General features: G+C 50.5%; 1 protein-coding gene across 1 annotated transcript in view; it reads right to left on the bottom strand.

Annotated features, from left to right (window-relative positions):
• The window catches only part of LOC119397495 (aryl hydrocarbon receptor), a 152,766-nt gene extending 142,260 nt beyond the window's left edge, over positions 1-10,506 (bottom strand). Inside the window, exon 1 of the mRNA XM_049416584.1 lies at positions 10,402-10,506. Within this exon, the coding sequence (XP_049272541.1) occupies positions 10,402-10,457 (56 nt within the window). The 5' untranslated portion in view covers positions 10,458-10,506. The remainder of the gene's footprint in view (positions 1-10,401) is intronic.
• Positions 10,507-13,407: the final 2,901 nt, after the last annotated feature.

Raw genomic sequence — 13,407 nt, 5'->3', positions numbered from 1 at the left:
TGGTCGTTGGTCGTCGAAGACCAGCACCAACTCGCCTACCTCGAACTTCTTTGCCTTCGCTCTTTTGTTGAATTGCGCGGCGTAGGCGTTTTGCGATTTCGCGCCGATCAACTCCGCGACTTCTGCCGCGCGCCTCAGCCGCCCCCGCAACTCCTCCATGTACGCTGCTGGCGACGCTCCTAACTCCCCCGGCACTGCAGTTTCCCCCGTCCAAGCCTTCCTAAGTATACCTAATGGGCCGGTCGGTTGCCTTCCATAGAGCATCTCGAAGGGTGCTACTCCGGTCGTGTCGTGCGGAACTTCCCTATACCCCCAAAGCAAGAAGGGCACAAACTGATCCCAATTCCTACCCTCCCTCTCTATTACGTGGTATAACATGTTCTTAAAGGTCTTGTTCCAGCGTTCGACCGCCCCGTTGCTTTCTGGGTGTCCCGGCGTGGAAAATCGGGGGGAGCAACCTAGCTTCGCCAAAAACTCTCTCGTCAGTGCCGCCGTGAAATTTGTGCCGCAGTCCGACGCTATAACCTCTGGTATGCCCGTCCTGCTGAATATTGCTAGTAAGGCATCGCAGGTCGCTCTAGCGCTCAACGAACGCAAACACACTACTTCGGGCCAGCGCGTGCACAAGTCGATGACGCACAAGCAGTACTTGTGTCCTCGGCCCGACACTGGCTCTAGCGGCCCGATAACGTCCACGTTAACCTGCTGAAAAGGATATCTGGGTCTCGTCAGAGGCTCTATCGGGATGCCATCCGCGCGACGCAAGTCTGACCTTGTCTGGCAACCGTGACAGCTGTTGCAGTGCTGCCGTACGTCGTTTTCTACGCCTGGCCAATAAAAACTGTACTTTATCCTACAGCTTGTTTTACGGCAACCCAAATGCCCTGCCCAGCACGACTCGTGCGCTAGCTGCAAAACCTCCGCTCTGCGGCATTCGGGGAGTACCAGCTGGGTTACCGTCTGTCCTAACATCTTATCCCGGTGATAAAGTAACCCGTCGATTACAAGCATGCCGCCCTTTCCCGTCGCCGCTCTTCCCCACGCTTCCTGCAAGGTTGGGTCCCCCCGCTGTTTCTCGCGGAATTCTTCGGACGCGGACTTCTCCTTCATGCTGTCAGTTAGGGCTCCGTCAGGCGACGCGGTGCTACCCTGCTGATCCCCCTCATCGAGGCCCGTTACAGCTACCTCGCTGATCAACGTCTCCTCTGTCGCGTGTCGCTCTACTGACTGCGCACGAGTGTTCACCTCGTCCTGCTGCTGCACAACCACGGCGTTCAGAGGTTCGTGTTCGAGCTCTAGCTGCGCGCCTCCTACTTCTGAATTACCTACCACTACCCCTTCAAAGGCGCCCTCCTCGCTCAGCAACTTCCATGCTTCTTCGGAAAGCAGGCAATCCGTTCGTGCCGTCAGACGATCAGTTAATGCGCACAGCACTGGAACCGGCTCCCTAACGTCGGAAAAAACTCCGCACTCGCGCGACATAGTCAGCGGTATAACTGCGAGCTTGGCCTGCACCTTTTCCCCGAACGCTGAGGTTAGGTTGACCGTTCCATGCGGCTGCACCATATCTGGCGGGATCACGCTCTCACGGACCACTGTAATTTCCGCCCCCGTGTCCAACACCGCTTCTATATGTTTGTCCCTGCAGCCTAGCGACACCGGAATTAACTCACTGTGCGTGGCCACGGGCCCTTCCATTGAAACGCGCGCAGCTAAGCTGTCACCTTTACCGCCTGGGACCCCTTCGGTCGGCTGTTTCGGACGCCGCGGGCAATTCCACTTTCGGTGCCCCGTACTGCCGCAACTGTAGCAAGCCCTGGGCTTGGGCTTTCCTTCCGTGCCTAGGCTTTTTCCAGCGCTACGGCCCTTCGTTGTCTCATTATCTGGTCTAGCACTGCTCGCGCTTTGCGATTCCGCCGCCTTTAGCTTCGTCTGTCTAGCCGCGCTGTTCGCCCCCTGCGCCTCTTCGAACGTTCTTAGCAACGCGGCCATCTCTGGGGCACTCATCCACTTTCTCCCTTCTTGGAGCGTCACATACCGCGCGGCCTCCTCCGACAAATTCTTCTTTAATTGGTCGGCAACCAAAAGTTTCACCAGGCCCTCGAACGTCGACACCCCCCTTGCGTCAAGGTAAAAGTGGAGGTAGCTCTCTAGACGTGTTGCAAAAGGTCTCCACCCTTCGTTCGCACGCTTTCCTGACCCCGAAAATCTTTTGAGGTACTCTCCTGCCGAAAGCTTGAGTTCGTCGAGCACCGTTTGCTTGATTACCTGGTAATCCTTATGCTCTGTTGGGCTAAGCCGCGTGGACAAAAATGGGACCCTCTCCGCTACCAACGGAAAAACCAATCGTCCCCAAAACTCCCCCGGTACCTCGTACGCTTCTAGGGCACTCTCCACGGACTCGAACCACACTGGTGCCTCAGCTTCTGTCGGAAATTTGGGTAACACCCCGGTGAGGACCTTAGAATAGCGCCTCAGTTCGCTACACGGATCCCGCCTGCCGACCGCAGGTTCGCTCCCCCGAGAGCTCCCGCTCATCATCTGCGACAGTCTCTCCATCTCAAACCGCAACTCCTGCAGTCTGCGTTCTGGCGTAAGATTTCCGAAACGGTCCTCTCTCTGGCTCTCCTGCGCACTACCCTCTTCCGGGTTTGACGCGCCGCTCTCGTCTCCCGACTCGCGACTCATGCCTAGCGCTCGCCTGTCCGGGTTCAAGTGGGCAAACCTCGTGTTCATAACACACACAACGACTCAAGAAAGGCAGCGGTACCCCAGAGGTGTAAGAACACTAGAGGACTCACCGCTTGAGACGCTGCTGCTTGCTGCTGCCTCGCCTTGCCCGCCGTCAGGCCCTCGCCGTCGCCCGATGCCGCTTGGGGAGTCGCCGAACCGTTGACTTGGGCCCACAGCTGCCGGGCCGCTGCCTCTTCGGCTCGGTGGCCTGATCGCTCGATGTTTCCGGCCTAACGCTTAACGTCTTGGCCTTCTTCCTGCGTCTCCTCCGCAGCACGACGATCTCCTTGGTACGCAGAGCGTCCCTTGTCGTCGTTGTCTCGATTCTGTCTCGACTGCGCCAGTAAATTCCCACACCTTCTCCCCACTCCCTCTTGATTCCGGAGCAGAGCTCTCTCAGCTGCGTAGCCGCTGTCAGTTGCAGAAGGGAGTGGAAGGTTGGCCGTAGCTGCCTTGCCTCATCGTGGTTGCTGCTAACTCTCAAGAATGGAGACGACTCCTTTTCTTAAAGCAAAACAACTCGATATTTATATACAGGGTATATATACAAGGTTACATGGCAGCTATGTACATTGGAACTTTCGCAATAAAACTCGGCAGAGCCGACAAGTGCATAGCACCGCTCCTGCGACAAGAACCCTCGTGAGGAGCCGGGAGCCAGGTTTTAACCCCAACATTGCTCCTCCCAGTTTTCCCCACGGCAAATCAAAATCCCTCAGACCGCTTATTGGGTCAACTGTAAATTGGTCTGCCGGAGGCCTCCACCCTCTCTCTCTGAAGCCTTTTTCAGCCCCCTGCCTGAGAGGGAGACGTGGAAGACGTCCGGCAAACAACATTCCCAGAAGTGCACTCAAAAAAACATACACGATGGTGGCGTCGTTCAACTACCCTGACCGTGTTCATACACTGTGCGGCCGGTTAACTAGCGGAGCCATGCCATCCCTCCTCGGAAACCTCTCGCATCCGTTGACAGGCTTTTAACAGACACTTTGCGAGATTTACTGGGCCACGTGCACCGTACTCGGCGACATCTCGTCTCTGTCGACAGGCGTTCACGGATCCTATGCGAGATTTATTTACGTCCCAGTCTTGGCTCCCTTCGCACTGCTTCCCGGACCCCCCGCGGGCTGCGGGCCGCTGCGTTGGTCGTTAAACCGATGGTCAAAGGGCGCATCTTTTTGTTCGAACGGTATGGGCAGCTGGCAAGTGCTCTTTTGTCCCCGCGCTTCCTACACTCGAACCGAGCGTCGCTGCGCTGCGAGCCTCGACTCCGAGGCTGGCTTCTTGGAAGCCGCCTTTTGGGGAAAGACACAACCATCCCCCCCGTTCTCGACACGCCGGACCTTACATATAGTATAGTATAGTATAGTATAGTATAGTATAGTATAGTATAGTATAACATAGGGATGGGAAAGAGAGAGGTGAGAGGGTAGAAGCCTAGCCAAGTCAGGACCAACTTTGCCCACCAGCTCTGCTGTGACCCAGCATTGGGTGACTTAGTGCAAGCTGAGCTAGATTTTTTTTATCTGTGGAATGTTATCTTTGCCCTAGTACTGATGCCACAAATAAACCGGCGACACAAACGTGCCTCTGAATGGCAAAAACCCACTGCCTTAAAACAAAATAAGCGAACGTAATTGGGCAGAGCATCAATGCGAATTCTTTTGCGTTGGACAGCATTCGAAGGAGTCCGACGAAGTAACTCTCTAAATGTTCCGACATACACACGTGGAATAGCTTTCATCGTCCACACAATCAGAAGCGCCCCTAACGGTTGTTCTGGTTGCTGATGTGAAAGTTTACTCCGTCCCACGCACACACTATGCGGCAGTATTGAAGAAATGTGGGCACCGCTTAGTACTTCTGAGCATGTAAATAGTTTTTATCTGAAAACGCATCTGCCTTGTCTTATAGGAACGCTTATAAGAAATATATCTCGATACGTTATACGCCGCAAGTACAAGCGCAGGATTCCAAAGAGTATCGAGAGACACGTGATTTCTTCGGTTACATATATATTCAATCCTTATTCCCTAATATACGTAATGCGCGCGACTGAGCCATTCTCCTTCCTGCAGGTGCGTGTGTGTCATTTCTACTTTCATATAATACATAGCGCACCTTGGACAGGCCAGTGACGTCGTGAAAAGGCGTAACTTTATGTTGTACTGGACAAGCTAATGGTCCGAAAACGTCGTTAAAGGCAACATGTCTGTCTTCTGAAGTCCTTTTATGAACCATGTATCGAATGCCTTGATTTCAATATTTCTGCATCTATGAAGAAATGAACGGTCATCGCAAGTGCCATGTATAAACGTCTCTCTCTCTCTCACACACACACACACACACACACACACACACATTTTATATATATATATATATATATATATATATATATATATATATGTATATATATATATATATATATATATATATATATATATATATATATATATATATGTGTGTGTGTGTGTGTGTGTGTGTGTGTGTGTGTGAGAGAGAGAGAGAGAGACGTTTATACATGGCACTTGCGATGACCGTTCATTTCTTTACTAGATGCATATATATATATATATATATATATATATATATATATATATATATATATATATAGAGAGAGAGAGAGAGAGAGAGAGAGAAACTGCGAGTATTGACAAGCTGTGTGCTCAAGTGCCAGGCGCGTAAAACGCCTGCATAGAACATATAAGTTCCGCAAAATTTAGTTGAGAGGTTGTCTTTGTATCATGTCCCGTATGTAGGCTATACCACCATGCAAAACGCATGTGTTGGTCAGTATAAGGTTTCCAATTAGGCTTGTTGGTTTTAGATGCGAAGCATGTCTTTGCGGACCGGTTTTGCCATTTCTTATCTCTAGCCGCCAACGTCTGGATGATCCTGTAGTCGTCTCCTTGACTTGCTTTACACCAAAATTAGAATAAGAGCAAATGAATATATGCCGAACACGAGTAACTGGTCAGGGCGTGAATAACGTGATATGCTTATGACGTACGTCGCGAATTCCTCTCCCTCAGTCACGTGTGGCGCATACTCGCATGCCACGGCCCACGGAATGCGCCACAAAGTGATCCACTGTCTACATCAACCCAGGAACGGTGAGAATCTGAACTGTTGATGCGATATATAGTGTTAAGGGGCCCGTGCCGCATGCAGAAAATCCGGTGCTGGCATCTGCGACCTTGTCGGTGAGCGAAAACTCCCGAAGGACGCAAAGATTAAAAATCACGGTTCCAGCCGGAATAGAACCCAGGAATTCCGCGTGGCAGTTCAAGTATTCTACCACAGAGCCACGCCAGTGCTTGAAACTGCTTTGGAAAACGACAGTACTATACAGGCGTCATGTCTGGGCAACATAAGTTGTCCCGAAAACGACAGCTGCCTATAATATGCAGATCACCGCACCTGCACTTAGTTTCGGTAAAAGTGATGTCCGTGCACCAACGTGCGTACCTCAGTCATGTCGTACCATAAGCTATACCCAGTAAGCACCAACGTATAGTCGGAAGTGCTTGGTAAACCCTCGATATGCCTAAAACTACTCTATTTGCGCAAAAACGTTGATCGACCTCATAACTCTTGGTTCCAAGTAGAAAGAATGCGGCATAGGCAGATACTTGCTGACTGCCTGGCATGAAGTTGATTCTCACAATGCCAGGGTTCTGCCGAACTTTTTTTTTTTAATTACGTATACGTATATGTTTTCCTCCCTCTGTTGCTTCCAGAGCAGCAATATACGGCCTGTGCCGGAAGCCCGACTTTTTCCAGTGATCAAAGCAATTCACCGCGATGCACGTTGTCGCATTTTATATGTACGAAAAAATCGCGCGTGAAATTATTGGCTCCGTCATGTGTTTGCTCAGCGCATTATATTGCCACGACGCTGATACAACTGAAAGCAGTTTGCACAATCGCCGAAGAAGACATTGACGAGGTTTCTTAGTAAACCGATCGGTAGTGCCGACCAACAGGTCTTGTGTGGTTTTGTCCGTGGCAAACTGGTGGAGGTGCGGGGACACGCCTATGTACTCTGACTCAGGAAGCTCTCGACACCGGTGCAACTTCATCAGAAGCAGAGAACCTACGGAAAAGCCGACAAGGACTACCTCCGGAGTACGACCTGCAAGATCTGCCGAGGATGTCGACCACAGCCGCAAATCAGACACTGGAGACATATAAGGTGCGGGAAAGGCGCCCGCGTCGCTGGTTCTGAACACGCCGCGCCTGCCACGGCCCTTCCATGGTGATCCCTCTGAGGACGTGGAAGACTGGCTCGATGACTTCCATCGTGTAGCCATTGTCATTCGGACGAAAGGAAGAAATTAGGGCGTGTGTATTTCACCCTGAAGGACTCCGCCCGAATATGCTTCGTTAACCATGAGCCGTCTAGCACCACCCCTGACACAAATGAAAGCAGTTTGCACAATCGCCGAAGAAGATACGACGACGTGTCTATAGTAAACTGCAGATCAGTAGTGCCGAACAAAGGGTCTTGTGTGGTTTTGTCCGTGACAATATTGGCTGGTTGATTCTCAATTATATCCCGTCTTTTGTGGCGCTTAGTAAGCTTTGATTATGAATGCTAGTGCAGTTATACATAAATCGGCTGACTACTAAGAAGAAAAAAAAAACTTCGTCCGCTTTTCCGATCATCTACACTTGACGTAGGAAGAGTATGCAAATGGCATGCAATATACACCCGATACTGTCATGTATATACATATGCAAGCAACGCGTGTATGCTTTGTGGTCTGTACGTCTGCTGACACTATTCTTCATGCGCCTGTATTCACAAGGAGCTGTTACGCTGAGTTGTCCCTTAGAGAGGTAATAAATCTAAGCCTTGGACATTAGCCTGCCAAAGCGGCTGGTTAATGACAGTCAAGCATAAATTACATGCCTTAATCACCGTCCTTTCGGTATGTATATAGGGATTGCAATAGCCATGGAATAACAGCATCGTTGTAGAAATGTGCTATGATAGCCTTGATAACCTTGTTTAATAAAACTGACATTGTATATCTATATATGTATTAACACTGATCTCGGCCTTGCGTTTACTTTTTTCTTTAATATTATATACTTAACACCACTATACATACCATATTTAACTCACTCGTGTTTCAATGCAGAAACTGTATAGAACGTTTCCCGTTTTTCAGGACGCTTTTTAGAAATTATTTTTCTATATTCAAGCTGTGCACGTTTCCAAATAGCATCTTACTGTCTGAATATTTTTTCGTATGTCTTCTCTTTACCATATTACTTATCCACTGAAGAACTTATTATTCATGGAGAGGTCAGTGCCAGACTACGTAGTTGTCAACATCCACAATCGCGTCCAAATAAATCGCTCAATCTTTTCCATATCAGAGCTGCAGCGCTCCTGACTTGACCACTTAAGTCGGGAAACATGAAGCACACGTTCTAGAGATACACAGCTGTAAATTGGTCCACAACAATTCCACAATAATGAAACACCTTAACAGTGGTATATCTTCAGAAGGCAAACCAGTGGACGTAGCAATCTGTCTTGGAAATATATGAGTAATCAAATGTGAGCTCCTGCTTTGCTGTTCGATATTCTGTCTCGTCCAGCCGTGCCGTTTGTGTACACACATGCTTGCACATCCTCGTTCAAATGCTTCCCGGTGTATTCCGTTCCTCACTAAAGTTATACCGTTAGAGGGTCCAAAGGCATGTGTTATGAATTAATGAGAGGTGCTATAACAATAATTATTGGGGTTTAACGTCCCGAAACCACGATATGATTATGAGTGACGCCTTACTGGAGAGCATACGGAAATTTCCACCACCTGGAATTCTTTAACGTGCACATAAATTTAAGCACAGATGAGAGGCGCTGTACAGTTAAAAGAGTTCTTCATACTCTTCCATGTTTATCTGTTCCAACACTCCGACCAAACTTTTCTTTTTTTATAGCTTGATTAACAAAAAAAAAAAAGACATCGTACAGAGCAAGGGAGAAATGTAAAATCTTCGTTTTAGTGAGGCAAGCAAAGCTAACCATATATATAGTAACAGAAGATTAGTTGCACGGTTGGCTTATTTATCCATGGGGTTTAACGTATACCAAAGCAACAGAAGAAAATAAGACGTAAGAATAATTTTCAACTGCGGATATTATCATATATCACCGGCTCTGACTGTTATGGTTGCGATTTTACGTGTTGCATATGTGTCAATGAATCAGTCAAGTTTCATCTGTTTTTGTTCACGTTTATCAAGAACCCCGTTTAATTGTCACAGAAGTACATGTGAGTAGAACGGGGCTTCGTTGCACATCTTCGTGTAATGTAATTTATAGCTGAAAGGTAAAATGAGCAAATCTCGCCATATGATATAACACATACCTTGTGGCACATTTAAATATACGTGTATTCGGCTCCAGCGTTTATATGCTCCAACGGATGGAAGTCAATTGCATGGGAGAACAGTGATACGTTAAAGACAAGCATAGCATTTATCACTTGGTAAATAGCTGTTGAATCATCAAACATTTATCGCTCGCTGTGTGTGCGTCATCATGTACTATGTGTAAATGTCGTGGAGTGAAGAAAATTGCCGAAAAACGAAGGTGTACAAGAGGCTAACGGAGATGAGACATTTAAATGATCCAAAAGTGCTCACATTCCTGGGAGCACGCGACTTGGCGCATGATGTTTGTAGTACTCATCTATGTTCTGGACTTTTTATTTTGCTCACTCTCTCTCGACATCGTGTAAAGCGCGCCGTGGCACGCACGTTTTTTGTAGCTGCCCCGGCACACGCGATGTCTCGTCACGTAAAAGCTCGCGCACGGGAGCCGCACGTCGCGTGATTCCGCGAGACTGGAAAAGGCATGCACTCTCATCACTACTCGACCCCCCCCCCCCTCCCTCACCGCCTTTCTTACACTTCAACACGCACGCTCCCAGCAACACCTCGTCTTTTACGTGAATGAACGTAATTTCTTACCCCCTACATACCGTTCATTTTCTTGCAGGCTCAATATACACACTGCAATTCATGTATACGTGTTCACGCGACGGGTGCACTACACGACACGTATATACATATACACACCGACTTACACGCTTGCTGCCAAGGGTGTGACGTGGGGATCGGTGATCAGCGAGTCTCTGCGGTCCCATGCACGCAAGCATGCATCGGTCACGTCACATGTTCTAGCTTTCTCTCTCTCTCTCTTCGTTCCACACGCGATGCATGTCGTGCAACGATCAGGGGAGGAATGACGTCACTTTGACGTGGCACCAGTGGACGCAGTTTCGCGAGTATACTCTGCTGGTATGTTATACAGTTCTTTCTGCACACGCAGTTAGACAGCTGAGAGTATCCCTTCGAAGAGCTTGCTGTATTGCAAATGTGTGAGTGCTTGCATTGGCGATGGAGTTCGGACACATTCTGAACCAATGATGCGACTCCCCGCGCTGTTTTCATACGAAACATCGTTTCGCGGTGGCAACCGCGCCCAGCGCACGCGCTGGATGCTTCCGATAGACCACGTGCCCGTGTTGTACGGATCCGAAATCAGGTGATCAGGTATGGCCGCACGTAACGCACACTACGGGCAAGCTTCTCCAATACTTTGAAACATCTAGTAGAGATAAAGAACGTGAAACAGCTGCTCACCTTTTGGAATTCCGGCGGCGCCGTTTGGTCGCGTACATCGCACTCAGGTGACTCATGCTGTCCTCGGGTCCGGGCGCGCGTAGCACGCGCGCGTATCGTCACCCAGGCAGGCACGCCAAGAATAAAAAGAACGAGAACCGAAACAAACCAAAACGAAAACGATGGTTCACAGCTCTTGCCGCCGCCGAAGTAGAGACGAACGTCGGGACGGTCCCTCGATCGTCGCAGGACAGGGTGATCGAGCCGGCCTCGCCTTTCCACCGACGGGTCAGCACGGCGGCGGCGACGATCTCATGTCGTTCCGCGGCGGTCCCACCGCAACCCGACCGACGGGTAGGGATCGACGAACACCCGAGACAAAAATACGGAGCCAAAATATGACACAAGCGCCTCGTTGGCGGCGAAAAAAAGAAAGGCCGGACGACGCGGCTTCCTTCGGCGTCGTCGCTAGCTGACGAACGGCGGCATGGCGGCTGGCGTACGCGACAGGACCCACGGGCGGCGACCGCCTGTCATGACGGTGGGTGGTTGCTTCTTTGCGTCTTTTCGCCCCTTTTCGCACGCAACGCAGGGGGCGCCGACTCTGATTGATGGCGACGGGCCTCGCTTTCCGAGGGGGAGCGCTCCCCGCAAGCCCCGCCTCGTCTGGCGCCCCTCGGAGGAAGGAGGCGCGCCGACGCGGGCCAATCAGCGCTGCGAGGACTCGCTGGTGCGTGGCGCCATCTATGACACAACGAGGCAAACGAAAACCCGCTACCGCCCCAGCGGTCCGGTGCTTGCGTCGGCTTGCCAAAGCGGTCCACTGGGTCCACTGCTTGCCTCGGCTCGCAGCCACCGTGCCGCGCGGACTCTTCGCATGTGATGTGATGTGACGTCGCAACCTTTTCGCGTTTTCTGTTGGTTACTGGTGGCAGCAAACAGCAGGACAGCTTATATATAAACGTAATTCTAAGAATACCTTCGAAGAAGTGTCTGAAACGTGCATAGTGGCTTATCGGCTGACGTGCTGTGTCGCTTAAGTGCAAAGCTGCTGTCTCGATTTCCAGCCACGGCGCCTGAATTAAGATAAGGTCGAAATGAAACAAGAAACAAAACAAACCGTGTGCTTCCATTTAGGTAAACGTTAAAGAACCCCAGGTGGTCAAAACTAATACGGCATCCCCCTCTATACATTGTGCCTCAATTATATCGTGTGTAAATATCGAGTCGCCATTAACAGATGTGCAAATGCCGACATGTTAACTGCGCAGCAGTTAACATGTCATCTCATGTCGTCGTCCCATGTCTCGCGTTGGCGTCACGCAGGTCCCACGTTTGATTCACATAAGCCGAGCAGGCTGCACGTTTGCAAAGCCAGCGCTTGCTTGCCCGCAAACGCCGTAAACGTAAAGGACTAATTCGTCTGTCCAAGAGCCAGTGAAGCGACAGCGAAACGCCAGCGTCGGCAGTTAGGCACAGTCTCATGTCTCGCGTTGTTGTCAAGCAGGTCCCACGTTTGATTCACATAAGCCGAGCAGTCTGCACGTTTGGAACGCCAACGCTTACTTGCCCGTAAACGCCGTAAACGTAAACGACTAATTCGTCTGTCCGAGAGCCAGTGAAGCGACAGCGAAACGCCAGCGTCGGTAGTTAGGCACAGTCTCATGTCTCGCGTTGTTGTCAAGCAGGTCCCACGTTTGATTCACATAAGCCGAGCAGGCTGCACGTTTGGAACGCCAACGCTTGCTTGCCCGTAAACGCCGTAAACGTAAACGACTAATTCGTCTGTCCGAGAGCCAGTGAAGCGACAGCGAAACGCCAGCGTCGGCAGTTAGGCACAGTCTCATGTCTCGCGTTGTTGTCAAGCAGGTCCCACGTTTGATTCACATAAGCCGAGCAGTCTGCACGTTTGGAACGCCAACGCTTGCTTGCCCGTAAACGCCGTAAACGTAAACGACTAATTCGTCTGTCCGAGAGCCAGTGAAGCGACAGCGAAACGCCAGCGTCGACAGTTAGGTACAGTCGCATGTCTCGCGTTGTTGTCAAGCAGGTCCCACGTTTGGCACACATAAGCCGAGCAGGCTGTACGTTTGGAACGCCAGCGCCAGAAAAGATCAGATAAACACAAGAAAAGAACACAAAAGGGCAGATAAGCACAACGGAAACACAGGCGAATCAATGTTCCGTTGTTTGTACAGCTCTCACATGGGTTGCTTACATTTTAGATGCGAAGTATCTTAAGGCCGAGCTCAATCCGGTGGTGGTGGTGTGCGGCGTGACCACCCTTACTGCGCATGCGCATACCATCTCCACACACCTCCTCTCCACTCACCCTCTTCCCTTCCCCTCTCCACTCCCCCTTTCCACTCTTCCTCTGAAACGCGGGCTAGACATGCCGAAATTCTCTCCTGCGCAACGCTGCGATGACCTCGAGCGCATGTGCGTCCCCTCCCCTTCTCTCTCCTCTCCTACGCTGCCCCCCTCTCACCCGCCTGTCGACCGCGTTTCCCGCTCGCCCTGTGAGAATTAACGGCCAGGCTAGATGGAAGATACGACGCGCGTAGCGTCCCTCTTCGCGTTCCACGACGCGAGGTCGGTAGCATGCCCAACGAACGCAAACGGAACGCGATCGTGCAAGTGCTCCGGCTTCGCATCGCCTCATGGTCCCCTTTCGCGGGAGATGGCGTAATTTTTTTCCTTGCGAGTTTCTTAGTCAATGGTTGTCATTACATTGTAATTATTATTATTCTCGAGATAATGAAACTAGCCAACCTATAAATCGTCGCACGTTGGTGTTTTCTTTAGTCGCTCTCTTGAGTTGCTTATATGCCAGAGGGGGTCATTACAAATTACCTTGCAGATGAGCACTTCAGTGAGGCTTTTAGGGGCGAAGCTCCTTAAGGCGGCACCCGTTCGTCCCTCGTAGTCGTAGTCGTAGTCCGTAACCAGTCTTACGCTTTGACCTCCAAGGTGGTGCCGGTGGGAGATTTTTCCTGTGCGTTGTTGAACAATAAAAAATTCGCAGCG

The sequence above is a fragment of the Rhipicephalus sanguineus genome, chromosome 6, assembly GCF_013339695.2.
Source record: "Rhipicephalus sanguineus isolate Rsan-2018 chromosome 6, BIME_Rsan_1.4, whole genome shotgun sequence".
NCBI lineage: Eukaryota > Metazoa > Arthropoda > Arachnida > Ixodida > Ixodidae > Rhipicephalus > Rhipicephalus sanguineus.
Note: the sequence above shows the minus strand (reverse complement) of the source record. Positions and strands in the feature narration are given on the sequence as shown.